This window comes from Polyergus mexicanus, unplaced genomic scaffold (genome assembly GCF_030449975.1).
Source record: "Polyergus mexicanus isolate NDT 795.1 unplaced genomic scaffold, iyPolMexi1.0 SCAF_22, whole genome shotgun sequence".
Lineage (NCBI taxonomy): Eukaryota > Metazoa > Arthropoda > Insecta > Hymenoptera > Formicidae > Polyergus > Polyergus mexicanus.
In genome coordinates, this window is record NW_027223342.1 from 4,880,899 (window position 1) to 4,899,373 (window position 18,475).

Consider the following 18,475-nt stretch of genomic DNA (forward strand, 5'->3'; position numbering starts at 1 on the left):
TTCCCGACCTCTTGCAAGAGTAAAAAACGCTGTAATTTGTGCCGACGAGCACATCATACGCTCTTGCATCGTGCATCAAATATACCAGTACAGAAGATTAGTGAAAATTCTGTTTTGGAAAACAAAACTCTTAACGCTCAACCGAGCGGCTCGGCCACCCCTGAGATAAAGAACGAGACCGCCGTCGCTTCCGTTCAAACGATTCATTCGCCGCTGAAAAATCCGCCGAACGTGTTACTAGCCACCGCATGGGTAATACTGCGTACCATCGAAGGACGTAAATTTAAAGTTCGTGCGTTGTTAGATCAAGGCTCGGCTGTTAGCTTTATTTCGGAATCGTTGTGTCAAACTATGCGCACGAAACGTTCTCGCGCAAGCCTCCACGTACAGTGTTTCGGCGAACGATACAGTGGCGTAGCGAAATCTCAGGTGTCTCTTACTCTCGAGTCTTGTAATGGGCGAGGTTCCTCAACCTTTTCTTTGACTGCTTTCGTATATCAAAAAATTACGTCATACGCAGGCTCAAAGACTAAAACCGTAGATTATTGGCCGCATTTACGGAAATTATCTCTCGCGGATCCGGATCCGTTTAGCAATCATCCGATCCATCTGCTCATCGGATCAGATTTATATGGATCGTTATTAAAGCAAAGGGTAAAACATGGTCCGACCGGAACTCCGACGGCCCAGCTTACTGCTTTAGGATGGATATTATCCGGTCCTACCGGCACTTCTAATTCAATTACCGGTTCCGCGACTTCATTAAATTGCGTAACAATTCCTTCGCTCGATTCTCTCCTTCAAAAATTTTGGGAGATCGAGGAAATTTCTTCCGAACTTCCGCTGTCGGAAGAAGATAAAAAATGCGAACAACATTTTATCGAAACACATCAGCGTGCCGAAGACGGCCGCTATATAATACGGTTACCATTTAAAACCAACCCTCCGCTCGATATAGGAGCTTCGCGCGAAACTGCCGCGCTTCTTTATTCGAAATTAGAACAACGCCTACGAAAAAATCCGGATCTCGCGAAACCCTATCATTCTTTCTTAAATGAATATCAATCTATGGGTCATATGGAATCTGTCTCCGACGAAAATCCGACGCTTAACCAAGCGGTGTACATACCGCATCATCCGGTACTACGCGAGTCTAGCAGCACGACGAAACTTCGCGTAGTATTTAACGCGTCGTGCAAAACGAGCAATGGTTCTACATTAAATAATCATTTAATGACCGGGCCTAAATTACAACGCGATTTGTCCTCAATTATCCTTCGTTGGCGTCAATTTCGTTATGTGTACACCGCCGATATCGAAAAGATGTTTCGACAGATCCGCGTTCATCGAGACGATGTCGATTTTTTGCGGATTTTTTGGCGATCTAATATTAATTCTCCGATACAATCTTATCGATTGCTTACAGTTACATACGGTACTGCTCCAGCTCCGTATTTAGCCATGCGCGTTATCAATCAATTAGCTATCGACGAAGGTCATTCCTTTCCAAAAGCACAAACAATAGTACAAGATTCTATTTACGTCGACGACGTTCTATTTGGCGCCGATGAAGTTCCGTCGCTAAAGGAAAGTCGCGATCAGCTTACGAAATTGATGGCGCGAGGCGGTTTTCATTTACGCAAATGGGCTGCCAATTCTATAGAATTATTAACAGACATTCCTCCGGGAGAGCATGAACTCGCTATCGCTCGTACATTCGATAAGGATGATACGCTTAAGGTGCTCGGACTTGAGTGGATACCACGAGAAGATTCGTTTCGTTTTCAAATCGAGTCACCTTCGGTCAATATGAATACGAAACGTTTGATACTATCATTTATCGCGAAATTCTTCGATCCACTGGGATGGGTTTCTCCGGTAATAATTACCGCGAAAATTATGATTCAAGAACTGTGGCTAAGAAAACTCGATTGGGATTCTCCTATCGCGGAGGACTTGTTAGAGCCCTGGAAAAAATATTGTGCGGAATTCATAAATTTAAAAGAAATTCGCATTCCGCGATGGACTGGAATGCATCCGGAAAATTTGGCTATCGAGTTGCACGGATTCGCCGACGCGTCTAATCGAGCGTACGCCGCTGTCGTTTATTTAAGAATTCTCCGATCGCTCAGCGAGTTTTCAGTAGTCTTAATAACCGCAAAATCAAAGGTAGCGCCGATTAAAACGATTAGCGTGCCGCGTCTAGAATTAAATGCCATAGTCTTATTAACTCGATTGCTAGAATTCGCGCAAAAATCGTTAAATATGCAGCACATTCCGACGTACGGATGGACAGATTCTTCGGTCGCGCTCGCATGGTTACGAGGCCATCCATCAAGATGGACTACTTATGTGGCGAATCGTGTATCGGAAGTACAAACTCGGCTGCCGTCGATTAAATGGAATCACGTCCCATCTAAAGAAAATCCAGCGGATTGCGCGTCGCGAGGTTTGTCACCAGCTGAACTCCGCGATTTCGAACTTTGGTGGGCCGGCCCCGCCTGGTTGCGTTCCCCTTCTACCGCGTGGCCGATCCATGATAAATTAAAAGATCAACTTGAGGCCGATCGTCAGATGATCGAAACCGAAACGCGTAATACGATCGTTTGTCATGCTCAACATATTCTGGAGTGGCAATTACCGAACGAAGTCTCTACATGGAAGAAGTTAATTCGAGTCACGGCACGCGTGCAACGTTTTATTAATAATCTAAAATGTCGCGCGACCAATACGAACGTGAATACGACGTGCTTGTCCGCTGCCGAACTCAAAGAAGCTTCCTTGTTTTGGCTCCATTACGTGCAACAACGTCATTTTCCATCCGAAATTCAAGCGTTAAACGATAAAAGTTTACTGCCAAGATCCAGTTCTTTGTTATCGCTTTATCCCTTTCTCGGGAAAGATAAATTAATTCGCCTTGGCGGGCGGATTGACCATTCGTCACTCAGTTATGATGAACGGCACCCTATAATTTTACCGAAACATCGAATTTCGGATTTATTAATCGCTCAAGCTCATAAAGCCTCTCTTCATGGAGGCACTCAATTAATGTTAAGAATTTTACGCCAAAATTATTGGATAATTTCAGCGCGCACCAGTGTAAAATCTCTTATACGTAGTTGTGTAAAGTGCGTACGCGAACGCGCACGTACCTCGCAACAGCTGATGGGGAATCTCCCCCAGCCCCGCGTCACGCCTTCGGCTCCGTTCTCGCACACAGGCGTCGATTACGCCGGGCCGATGAATATTTTTCCGTCAGTCGGCCGCGGTCAACGATCCAAAAAATATTATGTTGCCGTTTTTATTTGTCTCTCGACAAAGGCCGTCCATTTAGAATACGTAGATGATTACGCTACTAACGGTTTTCTCTCCGCCTTTCGGAGATTTGCAAGCCGTCGCGGTCTTCCATCCGACATGTACAGTGATAACGGCACTAATTTTCAAGGCGCGGACCGCGAATTAAACACTACCTTTCAGCGACTTGTCGCTGACCCTCCAATACAAGACGCTATCGCTAATGATAACATAAAATGGCATTTTATACCTCCCTCAGCTCCGCATTTCGGCGGACTTTGGGAAGCCGGTGTCAAAGGATTAAAGTTTCATTTGAAACGAGCGATTGGTTCCCGAACATTATCGCAGATCGAGTTCGCTACGCTGCTGTGTCAAATCGAGGCTTGCCTAAATTCCCGCCCGATTTCCGCGTTACATGATGATCCGAATGACTTTTCCGCGTTAACTCCGGGTCATTTTTTAGTCGGTCGCCCGTTGGTAAGTCCGCCTGAAGAATCTGTTTTAGATATCGATTCGAATCGGCTGTCTCGATGGCAGCAAGTGCGTGCGATTTTAGAGCAGATCTGGCGTTCTTGGTCTTCTGATTATTTGCATACATTGCAACAAAGGCGTAAATGGCGAGAAAACGAACCGGAGCTCAAAATTAACGAGCTGGTATTATTGAAAAATAATTTGGCACCTCCTTCGAAATGGGAACTCGCACGAATATTAGACGTACATCCGGGATCGGATGGGCATGTCCGAGTAGTTACATTGCGTACTGCCAAAACCACTCTAAAGCGACCAATAACGCAGATCTGTCAGCTACCGATATCAAGTGACACTGGCTCTTAAATTAATTTGCGTTTTCTTTATGCGTTAATAATTAAGTTTGACTTTAATTATCGTCACGCTCTGTATATGTACATATATCTATTCTAAGAACGCCTATGTAAATAACCCTATGCTAAGATTTACTGATTAAGTTAACTCATGTATTTCGATTGAATCATCAACGATCTTTATCGGTACTCTTTTCCTATTATTGTATGTTGAAAAATTTGCTGTAGAGCTCTTCGGACCGTCTGATCGAGAATTATCATTAAGATGCCGTGTATCGATTATGGTGGTAGGATTTAACCAGTTATTTCGTAACCTACCCGGTATACGAGGCGAGCGGGATGTTCAAGAAAGTAAGCGTTTTATAAACTATATTATTAATTTTGTTTCTCGAACGTTCTAAAGCGAGACGTTACGTGCGAAGCCTTGTTTTCATTCCGTGTTTGCGGTTTCTTCGTATCGTTCGATTCTGACAAACACCTCGTTGTCGATAGCCGATTGGCTCTCGGAATCGAACGATCGAAATTCCTCCTTTTTTGTAGTACCCGTATCAACCAGGACTATTGTACGTGGATCGCAGAGAAGGTTTTTCGTTAAGACACGTCGTCGCAAGCCTTCACCGGGAGCACACCGAACGCCTCACGCTCATAAAGTTATAATTAAACGATAATTCGCGTGTCCGCTCATATCTTGCTGTCGCGTGCGATTACCTAAGACGGTCCGGGAGTTGGTGTCGAAAGGAATAAATACTGTTCAACAAACTAAACCCGGACAAATCAATTACGTCCTATCTCTCCGATCGGCGAAACAAATAAATTCTGTTAATGTGGACGTGTAAATCGAAGGCGCGGCTACACATATAATAAAATATCGTTATATTTTTATAACATGTATAGATGCTTTTCACCTCTTTATACTTAATACAAGACATTAAAATATTAAAACACATTTGTACTTGACTACAAACTATTAACGTTAAATTAAAAAGTTGAACTTTTGAATTAACCACTAAAACAAAAAAACGAAATTTTTAAAATAAAACAAAAATTTTTTCAATTATGTGAATTGAAGAGATTGAGGTAACAAAATATTTTTTGTTTCTTCCAAATAATTAATATTTTAAATTATATTCTTATTATAAAAATTATTATTTAAATTTATATAATTTTTATATTATTATACATTATTATATAAATTATATAAATTTAATAATTATATTTAAGCAATTGCAAACATCGTATTAAGAGAGTTTTAAACACTTTATAAATATTTATCAAAACAAAAATAAATCTTCTGTTAATTGTTAAACAGAAACATTGTTGATTGTTAAGCAAGAAAAATAAATCGTAAAATTTAAAATTCAATACGTAAAATCTTTTGCTCATTGTTAAACAAAAACATTGTTCATCGTTAAACAACAAAAATAAATCGTAAAATTTAAAACTTAGTACGTAAAATCTTTTGCTGATTATTAAACCAGGTTTTTACTTGGTTCACAGTTCGTGTTTGTAAACAAGAATTAGCTGCTATTAAAGCTGCAATTTCTTTATTTGTAGGGCATTTATAAGTATTTAGATATGTGCCAAATTTTCTCAGCATTATATTTTTTTCTGCGTCATTCCAACGTGTACGTTTGCACTTCAATTGTATTTCATTTTCTGTAAGAAGATAAATTTTTTAGATAAATATATATATATATATATATATAGAATTAGATAATTAATCTAAATAAAACTTGTACGTCAATATATAATGATAATTATAAAACTTTAACTTATTAAATATGTATATAGGATAGAAGTATATATGTAAAATTAAAATAATGCGTAAATGAATGATTTCGAATTCAATCATGTATAGAATTAACACACTTACTGTTATATAATTTTTTTAGATCTTTTGTAATCTCACTTTTCTTTCTTTTCGGAGCGAGATTGTTGTTAATAAGTAGATAGGAAGATTCTATAAATAATATAGTATTGTTAATTATATCTATATAAAAACAATTGTTTTCTTTTTATATAAAATTTAATATCTATAAAGCAGCGATAATGATTGCTATTTCATACCTTGCGTGTTATTATTATCTAAATTATTATTAGCTAGATCATCGTCAGCATTAGTATCATTTAAGCTGATATCACTATTATTATAGCTGATACTATCATTATCATGGTCATGAGTATTGCTATCATCTATATCAGAGCTATCTATATCAGAGTTACTATTATTTGTACCGAGTGCAGCTTCCAGATATTTACTGATATTAAGAATATCAGCTTCTTTTTGAGGTAATCTATAGTACTTTTTATGTATATTTTCTTGGTGTCCCATAAAATTCGCTAATTCGTATACTTCATGTTCTGTTAATTTTAATTTGTGACAATTGCGATATGTTTTCTAAGAAGAGTACCACGTAGTCTTTCAGGATGATCAGCTCCACACTCATATGCAAATTTCCGCATTTGGTCACACGCTCTTAAAAATTTAAATCTTTGCTTATTGAAACCTGCTATTCCAAAAATATATGGATTTTTTGGATGTACATTAGCCTGATTTCGGCATTGTATAAATAATTTTATACAATCTAAAACATCAGATTGTAATAAAACGGGAACAGGACGACCTAACTTCCCTCTAATTTGAAATCGCACATATTTACGTGCAATTTCTTTGGCTGAATCTGAAAGGGATTTAAAAAGATCCGGATCACTTTGTTCATTTAAATCTTCATAAGTATAAAAATCTTCCAATAATATTCTTTGTATTTCACCTGCACGTTTTCTGTTATATATTTGCATAGAAATTAATGTACATTCACCCAGAGCTTGCCATACATTATAAGAAAATTTCTCTTTCAAAATCTTATATGCTTCACATCTCTTAGTATTTACATAATTATAAAGCTTTTTTATATCGTTTATGCTTGGAGCTATTTCTACTTTTTGTCGTGTGATATGTGCTCTTGTTTCCATTACTGTTTTATTAACTGAATGGCCAAAGTCTTCTTTACGAAGCGAAAGAAAATCTTCAATTAGAATCTTTTTAATAGAATCGTGATTTTTAATACATTGTGATCGCCATAATTCACCGACTTCTTTTAATAATGTACCCAATTGAAATGCTGTAGAAGCAGCACCAAATTTCTGAGTTTCTGGATTATATCGAGCTACTTGATATACTGCTTTAATGCAGTCATCGTAATATTTTGGCTGATACAATGAGGCAAAATCCGTAATTTCATTATTTATGTTTTTTAATGCTTGTAGAAACCGTCCAAGTATTCGTAATCTGTTTCGCACCATATCGTGTTGATGCTGAGGCTTATATTTCATACAAAGTTTATTACCATATCGAATAATTAACTCGTCATATCTTATGAGACGTGTAATAGAATCTTCTCTTAATACCGGAAAAATCATTTTTTTTAGAGTTTGAGAAGCTATTTCATTAATTCTTCCGAGAATTGTCCGTCTCAAAACTGTAATTGTTCGATTTTTAGGATATTTTAAATTTACACACTTTCGAGTATGATTACGTAAGGTGTTCTTCGAAAAAAATCCATAGCATTTGATACACACTCCATATTCACTAGCTTTCTTATTAAATTTAATGTTCGGTCGTTTAACAACATGTAATTTGCCATCATTTAACATTTTATCCGTATTTAATTGAATTCTCCTTGCCGGTGTATTGTTTTAATTATTCTTTTACGTTCAAGACATCCTTTTGGCAATTGATCGAATTTTTTAACATCTTCTTCATTACGATGTACATTTTCTAAATGTCTTGCAATTTTTGATTTTGGTAATTTACAAAAAAGACAGTAGTATTTCTTTATGCCACTACAAGAATTATCAATCGTAAGCTGTGCATCATCACATCCCGACGTACCCGGTGCATTTGCCGTTGACGATAGATTTAATAAAGTCGATCTGCGTAAGTTATTAGATGTATTTGTTTCATTTTTGTTTATAAGTTCGTTGCTTAGCTCGCCGTCATTGTTTTCATAATCAGTATCACTTGTTGAATCTTCCGATGGTTCATAATCTCTATCAAGATTGTTATCATCTTTGATATTTTCGGTATTTTGTTCTTCCTCCAGTTTATCTTCCGTTTGTTTTATATTTTCTAATTCTATTAAACATTAAAATTTTACTGTATGTTTAATTAAGTATATTAGCTCATTTTATATGTATATGTATAATATACTATATATTAAATATCATTATATATATATATGTCACATATCACATATGTATAATGTATATATATACATATACATTATTTATAGCATGAATTAACCATTGTATAATGTGAATTGAATAACAATGTTTTAATAAAACATAAATATGATATTTAAGCAAAATATTATTAATAAAATCAAAATTATTATTAACTTACTATTGATAGTATTTTCTATTTCAGGAAAATTTTCTATCGTATATGTATTATTGAGAAGCATTGATTCATCCATTATAAAAGATATATTGTAATATCACTATAGTTTAACAAGTAGTTTCCTTTCTTTTCATTATTTTCAATCTGTTTTAAAATTGATTCTTCGTCAAATATAGATAAATTTAGCAGGTCGCTTTGAGATTCATACCTATAATCAAATATAATATACATATTTATGATATAACTTTTACATATTATATAAAAATGCATATAATAAATTTTGATGTAAACTAAACACAAAAAGAAAAGTGGAAATAAAAAATTAAAAAATATCTGCAGCTCAACAAGTAGAAAATATGCTTTGCATAAAAATTTCTTTCGCCACCAAAAAAAGTAAAATATTCTCAACAATATAGTAATTTATAGAGCATATAATACAGACACATAAGCAATTTATAATATATTTATGAAAATAGAAAAATCAACCATGTTAAAACAAAACTGTGCATATATGTATATGTGTGTGTTTATACAGATATGAAAAACTTGAGTTATAAACTATCGCGGATATAAAATAATAAAGTAAAACGGGGTCACTTTTCGCGAGTGCGTGGATAAGCTCGGTCGGGATCAGGGCTCGTGAAAAGGTGAGACACACGAAAAGATTTAGATATTGTCTTTATTTGCCTCTTTCGGCAATGGTCGATTTATAATAGTGAGCGTGCGGCGGATGGTGCAATGCGCTAGATATAATGCGCGTAGATTATTCGGTGCGCGATGTTCGATATATCGAACCGCTTACAATATTCGTAAAACCGTGTTTATTTTGACGGCACGCGAAACGCGCAAGAAATCGGGCGCGGTCGGTCGGCGCGTATACGGCAAGGTCGTGTTTATTTTGACGGCACGCGGAATATAATGAAATATTAGGTGATAGGTATTTCGGCGCGATAATTATAATTCGCTAGTATAAATATGGTTTTGATCGTTGTCGCGGGATTAATCGCGTGTTCCCAGTGGTAGGGGAATGCGAGCGGAGATCGAGTACCCTCGACCGGGCGGAGAACTCTCCGTCCCTGCTGCCGTTCGCGGAGTTGAGGATAGCGTGACGGAGTCGAGAAAACTCGACGGGGCAGCGAACTCGCAAACCCACGGTCCGGTTGGCTGGAGCGGTCGGATGATAGACCGTAGTCTAGGAGAGCGGCGAACACTCCGCTCTCGTCGAGTTAGTCGGATTTGTGTCAGGAGTTCGGAGACTGCGCGGAAACCGAGAATGCTCGGCGGAGGCTGCGAACACGTCAACCTCACGTTCCGTCGTTACTACGAATTTCAGGATCGGTTCTGGTATCTCGGAGCGTACTGCTCGAGCGGATTCAGGAATCGTTCTGGTCCCGAGATGCCGAAACGCTGTCTTCTTATACCCGAGCGTCTATCGGTAATTGCGTCGTTCGCCCCCGGATGGGGATAACGACGCGTTGTTTTCGGCGGGTAATTACGGTAAACGCGTCGCTTCCACTGGGCGAAACGACGCGGCGTTTCGGCGGGTGACGCTCGGGTTCTTCCGGCAGCGTTCGGTTGTGCTCGGGTTTCGGCGTAACGGCGGCCGTATAACGGCCGTATGGTTGTTTATCACAACCGCGGTGATTGAAGTATTAAAAAGGGCGCTGGGCGCCTCTGCCACTGCCCGGCTGGTGTTCGCCGGGCGGCAGACTTCCGGCTGGCTACGTGCCGGGTAACGATGGGGGGTGCATCGTTACAACGATTTTTTATGACACAAAAATTAAATATATACCTGTATCTCCTAATTCATTCTGTTCATTATCATATGATTGTAATTTACTCTTTCTTTTAATTTCATTGCTATTGCATGGTTCATTATTATTCTTGCTTTCATCTTTTTGTAAAATAATATCTAAGCGTATATTACTTTTATCCTTCATTTTCGTTTCTATAGTTGTTTCATTCCTATTATCCATATTTCTATCTTCACAATTGTTTTGCGAGACATACATTTTACTAGCTGTGCAAGTAATAATAACATTACATGCATACAATCGCAGATTAAAAGTTTTTAATAAATATTTTAAATATAATAATTCAACATACATTATTTATCTTGCAGAGTATCATGTAACCTAATTTTTTTATTTTTCTTATCCATGTGATCATCCGGTTCTTCACTATCAATATTACGCAGATTAATGTCTGAATTTATTTTACTTCCTTTTATCTTTTCTATTTTTACCATTATTTCGCTTTTGTTTTTTTCACAGTTATTAAATATTTCAATTTGATCTTCTCTTTTTCTTTTTTTATGATTTGCATTTAACTTATTTTTTACAACTGCAATTAATAATTTCAAAAATTATGACATATTATTAATAATTTTAATAATTATTATTTTGGCATGATAATTAGCAATCGAAAGATTTTAATGGAAATAAAATAAAAATATAATAATAATATAATAATTCAATGATTAGATTTCAAATTCTCTACAAGCATTCAGCAACCAGCATATAAAATAAAAAATATAAAATTTATAATAAGATTATAAATTAAAAAAAGAAAATACCTTTTATTTGAAATTTGTTTAATAATACTTTTTCTTCTATTATGATTGGAAGTTATCGCTTTTTAAAGTGCGTTTCATTTAATTTATAAACAAAGATATCAGAAAATTATATAATAATGTTACAAATATTGGATAAGTTTTATTTGATATAATTTTCAAAAATAATAATATTATAGCGTCTTCCATTGGGAAAAACTTGCAGCACTGAGTGCTTGAAGCGTATATCATTAGTAATATTAATAAAATGTTCTAAATACTGCACATTCATTGGGAGTGCAAAATGCTCTCAATGAGCACTGAAAATAGTTTGCACTCCCAATGAAATGTGCAGCATTCAGAACATGCTCATTATGTAAAGCGGGCCGAAATCGCGACGCCTTTGCCGAAATCGTTTGTGTCAGATACATTCTTCGCTTAGATCTCGTCTACTGTTAAAGATATCGATACTATTGAAGAAAGACATTATTCTATATGATTTCCGCTACAAGGATTGACGCATTAGATTTTTAGAATTAATGAGCTAACGATAATTAAAGCGATACAACAAGCCGAAATCGCGATGCCTTTGCCGAGATCGTCCGCGCCAGATACATTATTCGCTTTAATCTCGACTACCGTTAAAGATATCGATGTTATTGGAGAAAGAAATTATTCTATATGATCTCCGCTACAAGGATTGACGCATTAAAATTTTAAAATTAATAAGCTTACGATTATTAAAGCGATAAAGCGGGCCGAAATCGCGACGCCTTTGCCGAGATCGTCCGCGTCAGATACATTATTCGCTTTAATCTCGTCTACTGTTAAAGATATCGATACTATTGAAGAAAGACATTATTCTATATGATCTCCGCTACAAGGATTGACGCATTAGATTTTTAAAATTAATGAGCTGACGATAATTAAAGCGATACAACAAGCCGAAATCGCGATGCCTTTGCCGAGATCGTCCGCGTCAGATACATTATTCGCTTTAATCTCGACTACCGTTAAAGATTTCGATGTTATTGGAGAAAGACATTATTATACAATACATGATCTCCGCTACAAGGAGTGACGCATTAGATTTTTAAAATGAATAAGCTGACGATTATTAAAGCTGATGATATAGCTGGCCAAAATCGCGACGTTATATACGGCTGCTCCGTCTTTAATGAACACATCTTAGAAAAAGATACAATTCGTAAAATATTAATTGCGTAATTTCAATAGCACACAGTACGTAAAATAATGTAGTTCCTGAACGACGCGTCAATTTTTTTTAAAATTGCTGTGATTCAGGAGATAGACGCGAATGACCCAGGCAAAGACGACGCATTTCGGCCCGCTTTATCGCTTTAATAATTGTAAGTTCATTAATTTTAAAATTTTAATGCGTCAACCATTGTAGTGGTGATCATGTAGAATAATGTCTTTCTCCAATAACATCGATATATTTAACGGTAGTCGAGATCAAAGCGAATAATGTATTTGACGAGAAGGATACTAGCGATAATAAAAAAAATCTCGTCACGCTGTCACGTTTTAAGGGTCATAAATATACAACTATTAACACTTTAATGCGTAATTCCAAATAATACAAGACGAAAACAAATGCAATCTTTGAACGTTGTCGCATTCTTTAGCGCTTGCCGTGCTTTAGACCGAAGTCGTTATCTACAATACAATCGTTCTTTCCGAAAAACATATTTTCCGCTTTGATTTCGGCTACCGCCAAAGATATCGGCGTCATTAAAAACACATTATTATACATGATCTCTGCTACAAGGATTGACGCATTAGCATTTTAAAATTAATATAACTTCAATTATTAAAGCGACATAGCGAGTCGAAATCGCGATGCCTTTGCCTGGGTCGTTCGCGTCTAATTCATTTTTTCGCTTAAATCTCGGCTACGTTAAAGATATCGACATCAATCGAGAAAGACATTAATTTACGAGCTCTACCTTACTAGGATTGACGCATTAAAATTTTTCAATTATCACATTTTCGATTATTAGAGCGATACAACAGATTGAAATCGTGACGTAAACAACTGACTCTTTCGCATTTGAGTCTATCTCTTAAATAGCAATCGCTAAAGAAGTCAACGTCGTTCAAGAATTGCATTTTTTCTGTTTTTTGTATTATTGCTGAAATATAAGCGAAAAAAGTATTTAACGCGAAGGACACAGGGGATTATATATAACAATCTCGTTGCAATGCCTTGTCTTAATAATTATAATATATACAATTCATAAAATTTTAATGCCGTAATAACACATAGAACAGAAAAAGATGCAGTCTTTGAACGATGTGGGATTTTTACCGATTGCTGTGTTTTAAGAGATGGATTCATTAGACGCGAAGCAACCAGGCGATGACGTAACGATTTCGACTTGTTCTATCGCTTTAATAATCGAAGTTATATTAATTATAAAATTCTAATGTGACAATCCTTGTAATGCTGAATACGTAGAATCATTTTGATGCGTTAATCCTTGTAGTAGAGATCACGTATTTTTCGAATGACGTCGATATTTTTAGCGGTAGTCTAAATATAAGCAAAAAAAGTTTTTGGCGCTAAGGGCACAGCCGATACATAACTTTGTCTTTCGGCACGGCAATCACCAACGAATCAACATCATTAAAATTCTTTTTCCTTTTTCCCTACAGTGAAGCAAATTAATATGTTATATATTCATTATTGCTTCGAGAAAAAATTTATATTTTTATAAAAATTATATGTAAAAGTCATTTAATTTATAAATATATATGTATATATTATACATATGACTATATATTCCCTATATGATAAAAGTTGTTTGATTATAATTCGTTTAATTTTAAATTTTATGTTATACATTATTTTAAATTAAAATTTATTTGCTATGCAATAAATAAATCTCTAATTATTTTTTGCTTCTACTTGGAGATTTTTTATTTTTATATCAACAATTTCATTACATAAAAATTTCAATATAATTTTTAAAATATAATAATTATGGTAAGAACACATACATATACACACATATGAATAGGATCTTAAGATGATTTTAAATATAAGAACGGACTATGTGAATACAGACATATTTTGTTATTCATTTTAATTATATTAAATAAATGCGTTTTCATTAAATATGACATATATAAATTTAATAATAAATAAATAATAATAAATAAATATAATAAATTTATACAATACAGTCAGTTTTTTTAACATTGTTAAAATCGCCACTGTATTGCGTATCGTCAAATCATACAGTGTCGTGAAAATATCCTTTCTACCAGTATGATATTTGATATTTACACTAATTGATTTGTCTCATTATTTTGTACATAAAAGTATTATGGTAAGATTATCGAAAACTGAATATTTTACGAGATATTTTATTTTTTATATCAAAATATGTCAGATTAAGATATAAAGTAACTCAAAAAATACTTAATGAAAAAATACTTTATTATAGTGTTTTGAAAAGCTCTCGAGATAAGCTACAAGAATATGCAATAAAAAATGGGGGTTTCTATTTAAGATAACATCGATCACATTGACCTCACCTTGAAAAGGTCACTCAAGGTCAAGTCCATATTTTTATCATGTGGCCCCCTCGAAACCATACAACTTTTGTCTGAAACATTTCTTTCTATCTTGCTTTATTTTTTAGATATTTAGGTGTCTCAATATAAATGCCCCACCCTGTATATGTAATATCGTTTTCAGATCTAACTCGAATTTAAAAATACAAATTAATTACTTTTTTTATGCACTATTGTATATGAACATCTATTATATTCGCGTATTATGAATGTTGGTAAAAAAAACACAAAGCTACTTCAAAACTGAATGAAATTGTTATTAAAAAATTATTTTATTATTATTTGTTTCTCAAATGTATACATTATAAATATGTGCATTACATTACAAATGTACACAAATGTACATTAAATGAAGATAGGTAAATTATAGAAATTTTTTAAATTTGAAGTATCAATTGTTAGTTATCAGTCTATTTCATATAAGCGCATTACATTTAGATTTTTTTATATCATAAGTTAATAATATAATATAAAGTTCTAATCAAGCAAACGATTTTAGAAGAATAATCTTTCTAATAATTTTTAAATTATTTATCTTATTATTTTTCCTGTATATACGGATAAAGATTATAATTGAGAAAGGAAATATGTATGGATATTCTATTATATATACCTTAATTTTCTTTTCGATGTCCAATCTATTTACAAAAATTTAATAAATTGAACATTAACACCTCATGAAATGTTAATTTTGCTAAATAGGTTCCTAAAATAATCTTTCCTTATATACAATTATTTTGGGGACAGTCCTAAAAGTAATCTTTCTGTATATAAAATAATGAGGACGGTCCTGAAAGTAAACACTTGTCCCCAAAGTAATCAGAATATATCAGATTTGATAATGTAACCGATCTGTGTATATATATATATTTAACTATTATAATAGATTATACTTAAATATCATAAATGACTAAAAGATTCTTTCTGTACAGCGAAGGTATTGTATAAATAAATGTTCAAGTGAAATATATCAATTCAAAATTGGCGCGTAAACAACTTCCGGAGTTTGGCTATATACATATGGCGGATTGTCTTAACTCTTACTAGAGAAACTCTAGCTTTTATGTGTCTTCATAGATAAAAATTTAATGAATTTAAGTCAGGCGAACATACAATCTATGATACTGAATTGGATGTAATATTTTGATTATAACTCATAAACTAGACATTACCGGACATATATGTATATATGACATTTTTTCTTGTTTATGTGTGAAGAACTCACTTTCAAAGTTTGTACAAGTATTTCTATATCACCATGTATATATATATATATATATATAATATACTGGGTGGCCCATTTTAACCCATTGTCGTAACCCGACCAATTTCTTAATATATTAAAGAATAAAACAATAAAGTTAAACAGAAAAGTGTAAGAAAGAGCTGAGTAAAGCAAAGCATTAAAATTAGAAAAGAGATCAAGGAAAGATAATTAAGAAAGAGCAAAGTAATAAAAGGATATTAATAAAATAAAACTAAGATACGTGACTAAAGAGAAGGAAGTCACGGTCAAGTTCTCGGAAGCTGAGTAAGCAGCTGACGAGACAGACTGACAAGCGGAGCACGAGACATGCTCCGGTCAGGGACACCACACTCCTCCCCAATCAACGACTTAATTAATTAAGAGATATAATAAGCGCGAGATGCACCTCGCGAGCGGAAGAAAAAGAGACGACTCGCGAGAGACGACTCGCAGACTACTCGCTCGCTCAATATTATCGAAGTACCGTACGTATCGCGCCCGACTATTATAATCGCGAATAAGTGAAAGTGTATTAAATCTTGCAAAATATACTAAATTATACCTAACGTCCGGGAGTGTCTTATTTCGAGCGTGGATCCTAATCCTTTGGGCGTACAAATCCCAAAAGACCTCTTCCTTAGCGGCTAGAGGCACAACATTAATTGGTGGCAGCGGTGGGATACGCCAGCTCTAACAAGATCAACACCGGCAAAGGTCCATAACCACGAAGCAGAAAATTCCGTGGAATCGACAGAACGAGAGACAGCGAGGATAACTCCGTCAGACAGTCGACACCTACAACCGAGGGAAAAGGAAGTCTAGCAGGAACTTCGAGACACCCGGTATATCGAGGCGACAACGAGAAGCGCAACCTGAGAAGGCGCACCGACCTATCTCAACGGCACGCGACGATCAACGCCCGACGGCCGACATCGAACGAGAGAATGCTGCTCATCGTATTATTGTAAGTCGAGAAATTAAAATTTGTAAACGCGTGAATGTCGGAAAACCGAAACGCACCACAGAAAAGCGTAGCGAATAAATCGTGGCTATTTAGCGAACCAGCGAATAGAGCCATTAGAAATAGCGCAGTAAACCCTATAAGAGTAGCAGTAGAAGCACTCCGGGATATACGCGATAACGTACGAAGAAATCTAAGCGCATTAAATTCAAGCGAGAATTTGTCCGAACCAGAACTCGGAGCAAACGTTGTAATCGAACGCGAATTTCCATTTGGCGAATTAGATAACAGTTTAATAGCGAACAATATAGAACTAGATGTTGAGGTCGAATCATCAATAAGCGCGTCTAGTAGACTAACACACCGCCGCGAATTCTCACTAACGTCATACGATTCAAGTATCTTTGACCCTGACGAAATCTATCGCATTCGAGACATGTATAACTCAAACGCTTCCGCATCGCAACCCATCACATCAGAAGATATCGATGAGGGAATTAGGCGATTACAAGAAGAAGCAATCAGAAACGCGACACAATCAAACGCGCGAGCGCAACACAAACCGCAGAAAAAAACGGACGAAGCAGCCGACGACTTTAGGGAAATATTGCGGGAAATGAGAGAGGAAATTAGACGAGAAATTAGAAGTATGCATGCCGAGATATACGATTTGAAAATTAGAGGACCGCAACCCCGACAAAACAACGGGCATAGAACTCCGCCGGGAGAAAGAACCGAGACCGTATACGAGTTCACACCCGAGGATGTACGACATCGAAGAGGACGCGGATTTTTACCATTAAAAGAGGCTCGTGGAATGATTCCGGAATTCGACGGATCACCTAATAAATTACAAGAATTTTTGAGCGCGACTACATATGCAGTAGAACACATCGACCCGTTAGATGAAGTAACGCTATTAGGAGCAGTATTATGCACGAAATTAAAAGGCAGAGCGATGCTAGATTTCCAAACGCGAAAAATTCGAGACTTCGCACAATTAAAAAATGAATTAGAGGTCTGCTATGCGAGTAAAAAGAGTACGACGCATCTACAAATCGAATTCAATACGCTAAAACAGAAAAACGGAGAAAGCGCACGAACTTACGGACTGAGAGCAGACAAATTAGCCATGGAGCTATACGAATCAATGATGGAAGGACGACATCATACAGTAGATAATAAACGCGCAATAATGGAAATAATACAACAACAAGCCTTAGAGAATTTCCAGATAGGATTGCAGGACGAAATTAAAACAATTGTTCGATCGCGAGGATATGCTACGTTGCAAGAAGCAATAGCAGCGGCCAGCGCGGAAGAAAAGGTTAAAGGACCACCCGCGACCGGTACGCGAAGCAAAATAAATTTCACACCGACCTATAAACAAGAAAATAAAATAAACGTGCAATGTCAAAAATGCGGAAAAATTGGGCATTACGGCCGAGATTGTCGAACTAGCCGATATACAAATCGATTCTCATTGCCGAAACCCGATAGACAACCCCGCGTAAATACGGTAAATAAATATTGCCACTATTGCAAAAAATCCGGACATGATCGCGAAGAATGTTGGTTATTACACGGACGACCCATATAG

At 35.8% G+C, this 18,475-nt stretch overlaps 1 protein-coding gene and 1 pseudogene across 1 annotated transcript; one reads left to right on the forward strand and one right to left on the reverse strand.

Annotated features, from left to right (window-relative positions):
- LOC138942304 (uncharacterized) overlaps positions 1-8,745 on the reverse strand; it is a 65,074-nt pseudogene extending 56,329 nt beyond the window's left edge.
- An 8,167-nt stretch (positions 8,746-16,912) lies between these two features.
- On the forward strand, positions 16,913-18,475 carry LOC138942305 (uncharacterized). Its single transcript, XM_070312442.1, has one exon. It carries the CDS (start codon positions 16,913-16,915, stop codon positions 18,473-18,475), a length of 1,563 nt encoding a protein of 520 aa, XP_070168543.1.

Bases quoted from the DNA above. Each gene is read 5' to 3' on its own strand.
- LOC138942305 (XM_070312442.1), top strand. From the start codon at position 16,913: ATGTCGGAAAACCGAAACGCACCACAGAAAAGCGTAGCGAATAAATCG.